The 13,081-nt window shown below is 39.6% G+C and overlaps 1 protein-coding gene across 1 annotated transcript in view; it reads left to right on the plus strand.

Annotated features, from left to right (window-relative positions):
- CCDC148 (coiled-coil domain containing 148) overlaps nt 1–13,081 on the plus strand; it is a 260,873-nt gene that overhangs the window by 151,707 nt on the left and 96,085 nt on the right. Inside the window, exon 11 of the mRNA XM_049615611.1 lies at nt 3,847–3,987. Coding sequence (XP_049471568.1) covers nt 3,847–3,987 — 141 coding nt within the window. The remainder of the gene's footprint in view (nt 1–3,846; nt 3,988–13,081) is intronic.

A 13,081-nucleotide genomic window follows, 5' to 3' on the forward strand; every position in this document is an offset into this window, starting at 1 on the left:
GGCCAAGATATCAGCTTGTTTCTCTGTGACATTAAGATTGTTCAGTGTGTTCAGTTGTTGCTAGCCATTATAAAGTTTCCCACCTGCTATTAATGCATTTAGTAGCCACTGATGATCATAAACAAAGATTTATTATTTCAGCAAGTGTTACAAAATGATCTATTCTAATATTTTTATTTCTTCTCCATTTATTAGGCTTTTTAAAAAACATTTTATTTTGGTAAATTAAATAGAAGGTAATTATTGAGCACCTATGATGTGCTAGCACTCTGCTAGAAGGTGTAAGAGGAAAACAAAATACATAGGTATCATGGAACTTGCTATAAATAAAAATTAAACATGCTCAAAATGATTAGAGAACAGCTATGGTATGGTAAGTGAAGTAAGAAAAGGGAAATGACCATGGGTTGAAAAATGTTTCATGAAAGATGCAGGACATGTATTGGGCCAAGGAGCATCCTAGGAAATAGGGGGAGACTGAGGGTGTTCCAGGTGGCAGAATAGTTTGGACTATGCCATGAGGCTAAGAACAAGAATGGCCACATATGAGAAGGCACAGGAAAGAATCTGTGTAGAGATTACACTTTAAGTTAAAATGGGACATTGATTGTGAGTAAGAAAACTAAATTACTAAGGTCTTATTTGGATAAATTGGCATCACCCCACGAACTCTGGTGTTTTTCTAAATACATTTGGCAGGTAGACTTTGGGTGAACTAGGAAACTACAGCAAAGTGGTCAAGGGAAATTCAATACGTTAGAAATTGATTTGTCATAAGTAAAGCCCATCTGATCTTAAGAAATGTGAGATTGGGGGCGCCTGGGTGGTTCAGTTGGTTAAGTGTCCAACTCTTGATTTCAGCTCAGGAAATGAGCTCACAAGTCATGAGTTCGAGCCCCGCATCAGGCTCTACACTGAGAGTGCAGAGCCTCCTTTGGGTTCTACCTCTCTCTCTTTCTCTCTCTCTGCTCTTCTCCCACTCACTCTGTCTCTGTCTCAAATAAATTAAAAAAATAAACTTAAAAACAAAGAAATATAATGGGAATGCAAGCTGGTGTAGCCACTCTGGAAAACAGTATGGAGGTTCCTCAAAAAACTAAAAATAGAACTACCCTACGACCCAGCAATTGCACTACTAGGCATTTATCCACGGGATACAAGTGTGCTGTTTCGAAGGGACACATGCACCCCCATGTTTATAGTAGCACTATCAACAATAGCCAAAGTATGGAAAGAGCCCAAATGTCCATCAATGGATGAATGGATAAAGAAGAAGTGGTATATATATACAATGGAGTACTACTCGGCAATCAAAAAGAATGAAATCTTGCCATTTGAAACTACGTGGATGGAACTGGAGGGTATTATGCTAAGTGAAATTAGTCAGAGAAAGACAAAAATCATAGGACTTCACTCATATGAGGACTTTAAGAGAGAAAACAGATGAACATAAGGGAAGGGAAACAAAAATAATATAAAAACAGGGAGGGGACAAAACAGAAGAAACTCATAAATATGGAGAACAAACTGAGGGTTAATGGAGGGGCTGTGGGAAAGGGGATGGGCTAAATGGGTAAGGGGCACAAAGGAATCTACTCCTGAAATCATTGTTGCACTATATGCTAATCTGGATGTAAATTTTAACAAATAAAAAAAAAAAAGAAAGAAATATAAGAACGCCCAAGTCAGATATAAAATATAAAATATAAAGAATTAGTCATTTTGATAGGTGTACACAATAATAAAAAAATACAAACCACACAGATGCTTGTTGTTCCACAGAACAATCCCGGATGTTTGAAAGAAGAGACAGGTGCACAGGGCTTGGTGTGAGACTGTGGCAATGTTAAAGATGTTGAATTTAATTTTGAAAATATTGTATTTTGGGTGCACATGCAAAAAGTAAAGGCCTTAAGCATTTGTTAGGTTGGGATTGCAGACAAAAAGGCAAAGCTTAAATTGTACATTTTAGTCATATGCACAGAAGTGATAGGTTAACTTGTAGGAGACACACATGAGCATAGAGAGGCTGAGCTGAGGTCAAAGAGAAAGGATAACAGTAGAATTTGGGGTGGAAGGTGGACAAAGAGAGCAGGAAAAGAAAAGAATAGTATCCATTGGTGGAGAAGTAGAGAGAACAAGGTTGTGGGCCAGGAAAGAGCTTTCATCAAGAAGAGATGGTCACCAGGGTCCATATGATATAACACCATCACTAGCAACACTTGACAAGACGCATGACTTTAATACAGTATGTTACAGATGGAAGATGGTTTGCAGGAAGGAATGGTTTGGAAGCAGATCAGGACAGAAAGCATGATGATCTTATTCTAGGAATGGGCTTCCAAAGAAGATAAATATAATGGCCAGGATAAGCAGCAGATTGGGAAACCTAGGTGTGTCTGAGAAACAAGAGTCTGAATTTCCTTGGTTATTCTGATAAATAGGGGAAGTATATTTTTAGAAAACAGACTTTGAATATTGAAAGTGAGAAAAGAGCTTAACTATTAGTCACTTTAATTCCTTGTATTTTATATATTCCATTCTCATTTTATGTATTACCATAATGAGTCATGCTTATATCAAATATAAGACATGAGGTATTAAATTGGTAACGCTAGTTTCTTCCTTTTCTAAAAAGAATTCTGCACACATCTCCATCTCCCTTTTCTCTGATTTCTCAGCTTTCTTAGTGCGCATGGAAAGTGTAAATGTTTGTTTCTATTTTGTTAGTTTCATTGGTTTGCTGCCTACAAAGATAACATATTTGTTGTGAAAATGTCACTCAGTACAGAAAGGCTTAAAGAATAAATTTTTAAAATTTCTTGAAATGATGCTATTCAGAGATAACTAGTATTATTACTTTGATAAATCTCCTTCCAAAACTTTTTCTATGGATAGATGCATAGATGATGTTTTATATTAAGGACATCATACTATTAATGTGGTTTTGCACCTACTTTTTTGCATCTAATAATATGTTGTGGATATTTTCTATGTCAATGAATAAAGGTATATAATATTCTTTTTCAATAGTAGTCATTATATGAAAATGCCATAATTAATTTAAGCCACCACCTGTTGCCAGACATTTAGACTCTTTCTAATTTTTCTGTGTAAGCAGCACTGCAGTGAACATTCCTATGGATACATTTTTGTGCACTTATTCAATTGACTGTCTTCTTTGAATAGCTTCCCCCAAATGGGATTGTGGGTCAAAGGTTATGCATATTTTATATTGTGATACATATTTACATATCGCCTCAGGTCCTTTAGACGTGTTATACCAATTACACTTCTACCAATAACACCTACCAGTACCCAGAAAGTTCTTTTAAACGTCTTAGACATTTTTTTTTCATCTTCATTCAGGCTCATTTCCCTCACATATGAAATAAAAGGATGAAATATATTAGTGGTTCTTAAACTTTTTAGGATCTTAGGATCATTTCAGAATTTTTGAAAACTGTTGACTAGAAACTGGAACCGTTGTTCCAAAAAAACATACTTGTGCAAAAACACAGAAATTTTTACATACTATTTATGAGAATTCATAGATTATTTGAAATCAATTCACAGACTCTTTGGGATCTCACTCCATGAATCCAAGTGAAAAATCTCTGAAATGAGATGATTTTAAAGTTACTCTCTCTTTTTAACATACATGCATACACACACACACACATTTCATATACATCATGCACATATCACACACTCATGTGCACACAGAATTTTAATGAGTATTTGGAAAAACTTTGACACCTGCTTGATATAGAACCTAGTCTCATTGTGATCTGTGAAATCACTTGACTGGGTATAGCTATTGGAATGAATTTCTATTTATTTCAGGTTCTTCAATGGCGAGCCCACCAGGAAGAAGTAGCAAGACTGGAAATGGAAATTTCTGCCAGAAGAAGAGAAAAGGAGGAGGAGAGAGAGAAGCTATGGAAGAAGAAGGAATTGTTTCAAAGAGCAGAGAAGAAAAAGAAAGTATGTAATCTGCTATTGTTGTGAATGTGCGAATGAATATTTAATTGCCTGATTGAGCTTTGAGTGATCTTGGTGTTTGGCATGGAATCATCATAGGTAGTTCTTAGATTCATGAGATTCTAGTCTTGCTTCAGTTCATTTAAGCTTCAGAGGTTCATTGGACATGGAGGGGAATCCGCTTTACTGACCTGCATGAGCACAAGAAATTGTGATTAGAAGCAATGCTATAGGTAAAGACAAGACAGGGTTTGTGACTGCTGAGTCTTGTACTAACTAGGGACACGTGGGAGAGCATTTTGTTTGCAGTGCAGCAACTGACGGTCAAAGGTGTCTTTGCTGAGAAAATACGTTGTACTAGGGTCAGAGCAACTCATGCAATACAAAAGGCCCTTTAAAGAATTTACTTCTTGTTTTATTATTTGTTATATTGTTTGTTTTTCATTTACTGACATAAATTCATCACTCTACTTTTGAGAAAACATTTGCTTCCCAGTTTTCAAAATACTAATCACAACACTTATTAACAGCTTTAAAACGATTGCCGACAATCTGTGGGAGAAAAAGAGTGTATTTGAGGCAGGATTTAAAAAATATATTTGGGGTATTTATTTAGATATTTTTGTTTGTTTACACCTCGAAAACTGATAAAAATAATCACATTAGTACTCATCACCTAGCACTGAATTTACTCAGGATTTACTCAGGACCTCCCCAAAGTAAGTCTCGATCATAAGTTTTATTTCTATCTTTTCAAGCCATCTATTGCTTTTAACATCTTTTAATACATAGTTTGTGACTTTTACATTTTCTTTTCATGAATACTCTCTTACTGTATCATTTTGCAGCATGTACTTCTTTATTTAACTCTACATTTTTGAGATATAGCCATATAAATAGGCAGAGACTTAGTTCACCCCTTTCTACTGCTACATGGTATTTCATTATAGAACGAGGCTACTGTTTATCCCTTCTGTTAGTGGTTGACATTTACATTTCTAAAGTTTTGTTCTTGCACCTGTGCTGAAGCAGCCACTTGTCACATCAACTGGGGCACATGTGCACAGCTTTCTCTACAGTACACTGAGGAGGAGAATTACTATGTGATAGGATTTCTATGCTTTCAATTTTATATGCTTTTTTTCTTTATAAGGTATTATAAATTTTCTTTTTGACTTTTGCCAATGTGATGAATGTCAACAGTATCTTGGTGTCTTCAACCGGATTCTCCTGATCACTTGTGAGATTGAAAATTTCCTCATGTTTATTGGGTGATTTTCTTCCTTTGGGAATTGCTTATTAGTGTTTTTTATCTACTTGTCTATTTTTCTTTATTAATCTGTAGAAGTTCTTTATAAACTCTGGATATTATTGCTTTCCATTTGTTATATAGGTTGCAAATTTATTTTCTTTCATTGGACATCTGCCTTTATATTTGGTCTGTAGTGTCCGTAGGTTCATGGAAATTTAAAGTGATCAAGGAATCAAAGTTATTAAACTTTCTTTAAAAGATATTTTATTTTCTTTTTTATTTTTTGAGAGAGCAAGAGATAGAAAGAGAGAGAATAGTAAGCAGGCTCCAAACTCAGCATGGAATCTCTTGCATGGCTTGATCCCATGCCCCCGGGATCATGACCTGAGCCGAAAACAAGAGTCAGACACTCAACAGACTGAGCCACCCAGATGCCCCTAAACTGTTTCTCTCTTTGTGAACTGTGCTTTCCTTTATGAACCATGACCTGGTAGTGAGAACATCTCTACAGAGTTTATGCTTCTGCTCAGGGCCCTACGCATTTTACTGGCTCAGGACCAGTGCATATATTAACTGTGAGATTCGGGACCAATTCTGTGAGGTTGGAGTGGCTGCTGACTTAGCACTCATGCACAGCACCAGCCTGGGTTCTGCTGCTGACCCCTTCCCTGCTCTGGTCCCAAGCAGAAAGTCAGCTTCCTTGTCACTTCTGGGGAGTGGTCCTGGTGTGTCTCAGTCCCATTTGGTGTTTGGACAAGTTCTACAGGACTTCTTGCTCTTTTTTAAGTGGCATGGTTCCAGCTCCTGTATATAAATCCCACACCTAATATTGAACACCCAACCACCAGCTCCTCAGGCCTGTTTCAGGCTCAGTTCTGCCCAAGGGCCCCTTGGCTTTGGCTACCTCTTACTGCTCTGACTTTCTGTCCCATCTTTATCTTCAGCACTGGGGCATTGTGTGTCTTTGTGTTATAGTTTGCCCCAAATTTCTATGTGTTTAAACTGGGAAAGGAGATTTCTTTAAAAAAAATTTTTTTTAACGTTTTAATTTCTTTTTGAGAGAGACAGAGCAAAAGTGGGGCAGTGGCAGAGAGAGGGAGACACAGAAGCCGAAGCAGGCTCCAGGCTCTGAGCTGTCAGCACAGAGCCAGACCCGGGCCTCAAACTCGTGAGCTGCAAGATTATGACCTAAGCTGAAGTCGGACGCTTAACTGACTGAGCCACCCAGAGAAACCAACTGAGCCCCTAAACTGGGAAAGGAGATTTCTATGTCAACTCAGACATACTGACCAAAGTTCTGGCTGCCTTTATATATACTACAAATCCAGACTCTCTTTGTTCTTTTTTTTTTTTTAACGTTTTTTAAGTTTATTTTATTTTTTTAAGTTTTTTTTCCTTCTTTTTTATTTTTTTATTTATTTTTTAATATACGAAATTTATTGTCAAATTGGTTTCCATACAACACCCAGTGCTCATCCCAAAAAGTGCCCTCCTCAATACCCATCACCCACCCTCCCCTCCCTCCCACCCCCCATCAACCCTCAGTTTGTTCTCAGTTTTTAACAGTCTTTTATGCTTTGGCTGTCTCCCACTCTTACCTCCTCTTTTTTTTTTTTTTTTCTTCCCCTCCCCCATGGGTTTCTGTTAAGTTTCTCAGGATCCACATAAGAGTGAAACCATATGGTATCTGTCTTTCTCTGTATGGCTTATTTCACTTAGCATCACACTCTCCAGTTCCATCCACGTTGCTGCAAAAGGCCATATTTCATTTTTTCTCATTGCCACGTAGTATTCCATTGTGTATATAAACCACAATTTCTTTATCCATTCATCAGTTGATGGACATTTAGGCTCTTTCCACAATTTGGCTATTGTTGAGAGTGCCGCTATAAACATTGGGGTACAGGTGCCCCTATGCATCAGTACTCCTGTATCCCTTGGATAAATTCCTAGCAGTGCTATTGCTGGGTCATAGGGTAGGTCTATTTTTAATTTTCTGAGGAACCTCCACACTGCTTTCCAGAGTGGCTGCACCAATTTGCATTCCCACCAACAGTGCAAGAGGGTTCCCGTTTCTCCACATCCTCTCCAGCATCTATAGTCTCCTGATTTGTTCATTTTGGCCACTCTGACTGGCGTGAGGTGATATCTGAGTGTGGTTTTGATTTGTATTTCCCTGATAAGGAGCGACGTTGAACATCTTTTCACGTGCCTGTTGGCCATCCGGATGTCTTCTTTAGAGAAGTGTCTATTCATGTTTTCTGCCCATTTCTTCACTGGGTTATTTGTTTTTCGGGTGTGGAGTTTGGTGAGCTCTTTATAGATTTTGGATACTAGCCCCTTGTCTGATATGTCATTTGCAAATATCTTTTCCCATTCCGTTGGTTGCCTTTTAGTTTTGTTGGTTGTTTCCTTTGCTGTGCAGAAGCTTTTTATTTTCATAAGGTCCCAGTAATTCACTTTTGCTTTTAATTCCCTTGCCTTTGGGGATGTGTCGAGTAAGAGATTGCTACGGCTGAGGTCAGAGAGGTCTTTTCCTGCTTTCTCCTCTAAGGTTTTGATGGTTTCCTGTCTCACATTCAGGTCCTTTATCCATTTTGAGTTTATTTTTGTGAATGGTGTGAGAAAGTGGTCTAGTTTCAACCTTCTGCATGTTGCTGTCCAGTTCTCCCAGCACCATTTGTTAAAGAGACTGTCTTTTTTCCATTGGATGTTCTTTCCTGCTTTGTCAAAGATGAGTTGGCCATATGTTTGTGGGTCTAGTTCTGGGGTTTCTGTTCTATTCCATTGGTCTATGTGTCTGTTTTTGTGCCAATACCATGCTGTCTTGATGATGACAGCTTTGTAGTAGAGGCTAAAGTCTGGGATTGCGATGCCTCCTGCTTTGGTCTTCTTCTTCAAAATTACTTTGGCTATTCGGGGCCTTTTGTGGTTCCATATGAATTTTAGGATTGCTTGTTCTAGTTTCGAGAAGAATGCTGGTGCAATTTTGATTGGGATTGCATTGAATGTGTAGATAGCTTTGGGTAGTATTGACATTTTGACAATATTTATTCTTCCAATCCATGAGTAGGGAATGTCTTTCCATTTCTTTATATCTTCTTCAATTTCCTTCATAAGCTTTCTATAGTTTTCAGCATACAGATCTTTTACATCTTTGGTTAGATTTATTCCTAGGTATTTTATGCTTCTTGGTGCAATTGTGAATGGGATCAGTTTCTTTATTTGTCTTTCTGTTGCTTCATTGTTAGTGTATAAGAATGCAACTGATTTCTGTACATTGATTTTGTATCCTGCAACTTTGCTGAATTCATGTATCAGTTCTAGCAGACTTTTGGTGGAGTCTATCGGATTTTCCATGTATAATATCATGGCATCTGCAAAAAGCGAAAGCTTGACTTCATCTTTGCCAATTTTGATGCCTTTGATTTCCTTTTGTTGTCTGATTGCTGATGCTAGAACTTCCAGCACTATGTTAAACAACAGCGGTGAGAGTGGGCATCCCTGTCGTGTTCCTGATCTCAGGGAAAAAGCTCTCAGTTTTTCCCCGTTGAGGATGATGTTAGCTGTGGGCTTTTCATAAATGGCTTTTATGATCTTTAAGTATGTTCCTTCTATCCCGACTTTCTCAAGGGTTTTTATTAAGAAAGGGTGCTGGATTTTGTCAAAGGCCTTTTCTGCATCGATTGACAGGATCATATGGTTCTTCTCTTTTTTTTTATTAATGTGATGTATCATATTGATTGATTTGCGAATGTTGAACCAGCCCTGCATCCCAGGAATGAATCCCACTCGATCATGGTGAATAATTCTTTTTATATGCCGTTGAATTCGATTTGCTAGTATCTTATTGAGAATTTTTGCATCCATATTCATCAGAGATATTGGCCTGTAGTTCTCTTTTTTTACTGGGTCTCTGTCTGGTTTAGGAATCAAAGTAATACTGGCTTCATAGAATGAGTCTGGAAGTTTTCCTTCCCTTTCTATTTCTTGGAATAGCTTGAGAAGGATAGGTATTATCTCTGCTTTAAACGTCTGGTAGAACTCCCCTGGGAAGCCATCTGGTCCTGGACTCTTATTTGCTGGGAGATTTTTGATAACCGATTCAATTTTTTCGCTGGTTATGGGTCTGTTCAAGCTTTCTATTTCCTCCTGATTGAGTTTTGGAAGAGTGTGGGTGTTTAGGAATTTGTCCATTTCTTCCAGGTTGTCCAGTTTGTTGGCATATAATTTTTCATAGTATTCCCTGATAATTGCTTGTATCTCTGAGGGATTGGTTGTAATCATTCCATTTTCATTCATGATTTTATCTATTTGGGTCATCTCCCTTTTCTTTTTGAGAAGCCTGGCTAGAGGTTTGTCAATTTTGTTTATTTTTTCAAAAAACCAACTCTTGGTTTCGTTGATCTGCTCTACCGTTTTTTTAGATTCTATATTGTTTATTTCTGCTCTGATCTTTATTATTTCTCTTCTTCTGCTGGGTTTAGGCTGCCTTTGCTGTTCTGCTTCTATTTCCTTTAGGTATGCTGTTAGATTTTGTATTGGGGATTTTTCTTGTTTCTTGAGATAGGCCTGGATTGCAATGTATTTTCCTCTCAGGACTGCCTTTGCTGCATCCCAAAGCGTTTGGATTCTTGTATTTTCATTTTCGTTTGTTTCCATATATTTTTTAATTTCTTCTCTAATTTGTCTGGTTGACCCACTCATTCGTTAGTAGGGTGTTCTTTAACCTCCATGCTTTTGGAGGTTTTCCAGACTTTTTCCTGTGGTTGATTTCAAGCTTCATAGCATTGTGGTCTGAAAGTATGCATGGTATAATTTCAATTCTTGTAAACTTATGAAGGGCTGTTTTGTGACCCAGTATATGATCTATCTTGGAGAATGTTCCATGTGCACTCGAGAAGAAAGTATATTCTGTTGCTTTGGGATACAGAGTTCTAAATATATCTGTCAAGTCCATCTGATCCAATGTATCATTCAGGGCCCTTGTTTCTTTATTGACCGTGTGTCTAGATGATCTACATTTCTGTAAGTGGGGTGTTAAAGTCCCCTGCAATTACCACATTCTTATCAATAAGGTTGCTTATGTTTATGAGTAATTGTTTTATATATTTGGGGGCTCCGGTATTCAGCGCATAGACATTTATAATTGTTAGCTCTTCCTGATGGATAGTCCCTGTAATTATTATATAATGCCCTTCTTTATCTCTTGTTACAGCCTTTAATTTAAAGTCTAGTTTGTCTGATATAAGTATGGCTACTCCAGCTTTCTTTTGGCTTCCAATAGCATGATAAATAGTTCTCCATCCCCTCACTCTCAATCTAAAGGTGTCCTCAGATCTAAAATGAGTCTCTTGTAGACAGCAAATAGATGGGTCTTGTTTTTTTATCCATTCTGATACCCTATGTCTTTTGGTTGGCGCATTTAATCCATTTACATTCAGTGTTATTATAGAAAGATACGGGTTTAGAGTCATTGTGATGTCTGTATGTTTTATGCTTGTAGCGATGTCTCTGGTACTTTGTCTCACAGGATCCCCCTTAGGATCTCTTGTAGGGCTGATTTCGTGGTGACAAATTCCTTCAGTTTTTGTTTGTTTGGGAAGACCTTTATCTCTCCTTCTATTCTAAATGACAGACTTGCTGGATAAAGGATTCTCGGCTGCATATTTTTTCTGTTTAGCACACTGAAGATATCGTGCCAAGCCTTTCTGGCCTGCCAAGTTTCAAAAGAGAGATCAGTCACGAGTCTTATAGGTCTCCCTTTATATGTGAGGGCACGTTTATCCCTTGCTGCTTTCAGAATTTTCTCTTTATCCTTGTATTTTGCCAGTTTCACTATGATATGTCGTGCAGAAGATCGATTCAAGTTACGTCTGAAGGGAGTTCTCTGTGCCTCTTGGATTTCAACGCCTTTTTCCTTCCCCAGGTCAGGGAAGTTCTCAGCTATTATTTCTTCAAGTACACCTTCAGCACCTTTCCCTCTCTCTTCCTCCTCTGGGATACCGATTATGCGTGTATTATTTCTTTTTAGTGTATCACTTAGTTCTCCAATTTTCCCCTCATACTCCTGGATTTTTTTATCTCTCTTTCTCTCAGCTTCCTCTTTTTCCATAACTTTATCTTCTAGTTCACCTATTCTCTCCTCTGCCTCTTCAATCCGAGCCGTCGTCGTTTCCATTTTGTTTTGCATTTCGTTTAAAGTGCTTTTCAGCTCCTCGTGACTGTTCCTTAGTCCCTTGATCTCTGTAGCAAGAGATTCTCTGCTGTCCTCTATACTGTTTTCAAGCCCAGCGATTAATTTTATGACTATTATTCTAAATTCACTTTCTGTTATATTATTTAAATCCTTTTTGATCAGTTCATTAGCTGTTGTTATTTCCTGGAGATTCTTCTGAGGGGAATTCTTCCGTTTGGTCATTTTGGATAGTCCCTGGAGTGGTGAGGACCTGCAGGGCACTTCCCCTGTGCTGTGGTGTATAACTGGAGTTGGTGGGCGGGGCCGCAGTCCAACCTGATGTCTGCCCCCAGCCCACCGCTGGGGCCACAGTCAGACTGGTGTGTGCCTTCTCTTTCCCTCTCCTAGGGGCGGGATTCACTGTGGGGTGGCGTGGCCCGTCTGGCTACTTGCACACTGCCAGGCTTGTGGTGCTGGGGATCTGGCGTATTAGCTGGGGTGGGTAGGCAAGGTGCACGGGGGCAGGAGGGGCAGGCTTAGCTCGCTTCTCCTTAGGTGATCCACTTCAGGATGGGCCCTGTGGCAGCGGGAGGGAGTCAGATCCGCTGCCGGAGGTTTGGCTCCGCAGAAGCACAGAGTTGGGTGTTTGCGCGGAGCGAGCAAGTTCCCTGGCAGGAACTGGTTCTCTTTGGGATTTTGGCTGGGGGATGGGCGAGGGAGATGGCGCTGGCGAGCGCCTTCGTTCCCCGCCAAGCTGAGCTCTGCTGTCCGGGGGCTCAGCAGCTCTCCCTCCCTTTGTCCTCCAGCCTTCCCGCTTTCCGAGCAGAGCTGTTAACTTATGACCTCCCAGACGCTAAGTCGCGCTTGCTGTCGGAACACAGTCTGTCCGGCCCCTCCGCTTTTGCCAGCCAGACTCGGGGGCTCTGCTTGGCCGGCGAGCCGCCCCTCCGCCCCGGCTCCCTCCCGCCAGTCCGTGGAGCGCGCACCGCCTCGCCGCCCTTCCTACCCTCTTCCGTGGGCCTCTCGTCTGCGCTTGGCTCCGGAGACTCCGTTCTGCTAATCCTCTGGCGGTTTTCTGGGTTATTTAGGCAGGTGTAGTTGGAATCTAAGTGATCAGCAGGACGCGCGGTGAGCCCAGCGTCCTCCTACGCCGCCATCTTCCCTCTCTCCTCCAGACTCTCTTTGTTCTGTTTTATATGCTGGAGACAAGTTTTAGTTCTTTGGTGTTTAACAGCAGTTTGGCAGAAACCCTCCTATAGTTTCTCAAGTCAGAAGCTCCCCTGGCTTGAAGCTGACTGCTTTGTTAGCTGGTGCTCTGTTTTTCTCCATCCACCATCTTTCCTGCCTGGATTTCTCTTCTCATAAGTGAACAGCAGCAGAGATAGAGAAACGACTCCATGTATAAAACCCCACGTGAGGATTCTGAAGAACAGAGAATTCTCCTAATTTTTCTTCTCAGCAATTTGTCTGTTAGAGAATGATACTGTCTTTTTTTTTATGATACTGTCTTTTTGTGGAGTAACATTTTAATTTGTATCCAATGCCAAAGTTTACCATGGTAGGTGCCCAGTTCTTTTCAAACTGATCTTTAAATCTGTGCTTTAAAACTCGAGTTGAACATAACATTCACAGTTTTCATAGTTTTATCCCAAGACTCAAGGAAAGTT

Source organism: Panthera uncia, assembly GCF_023721935.1.
Source record: "Panthera uncia isolate 11264 chromosome C1 unlocalized genomic scaffold, Puncia_PCG_1.0 HiC_scaffold_3, whole genome shotgun sequence".
Classification (NCBI taxonomy): Eukaryota; Metazoa; Chordata; class Mammalia; order Carnivora; family Felidae; genus Panthera; species Panthera uncia.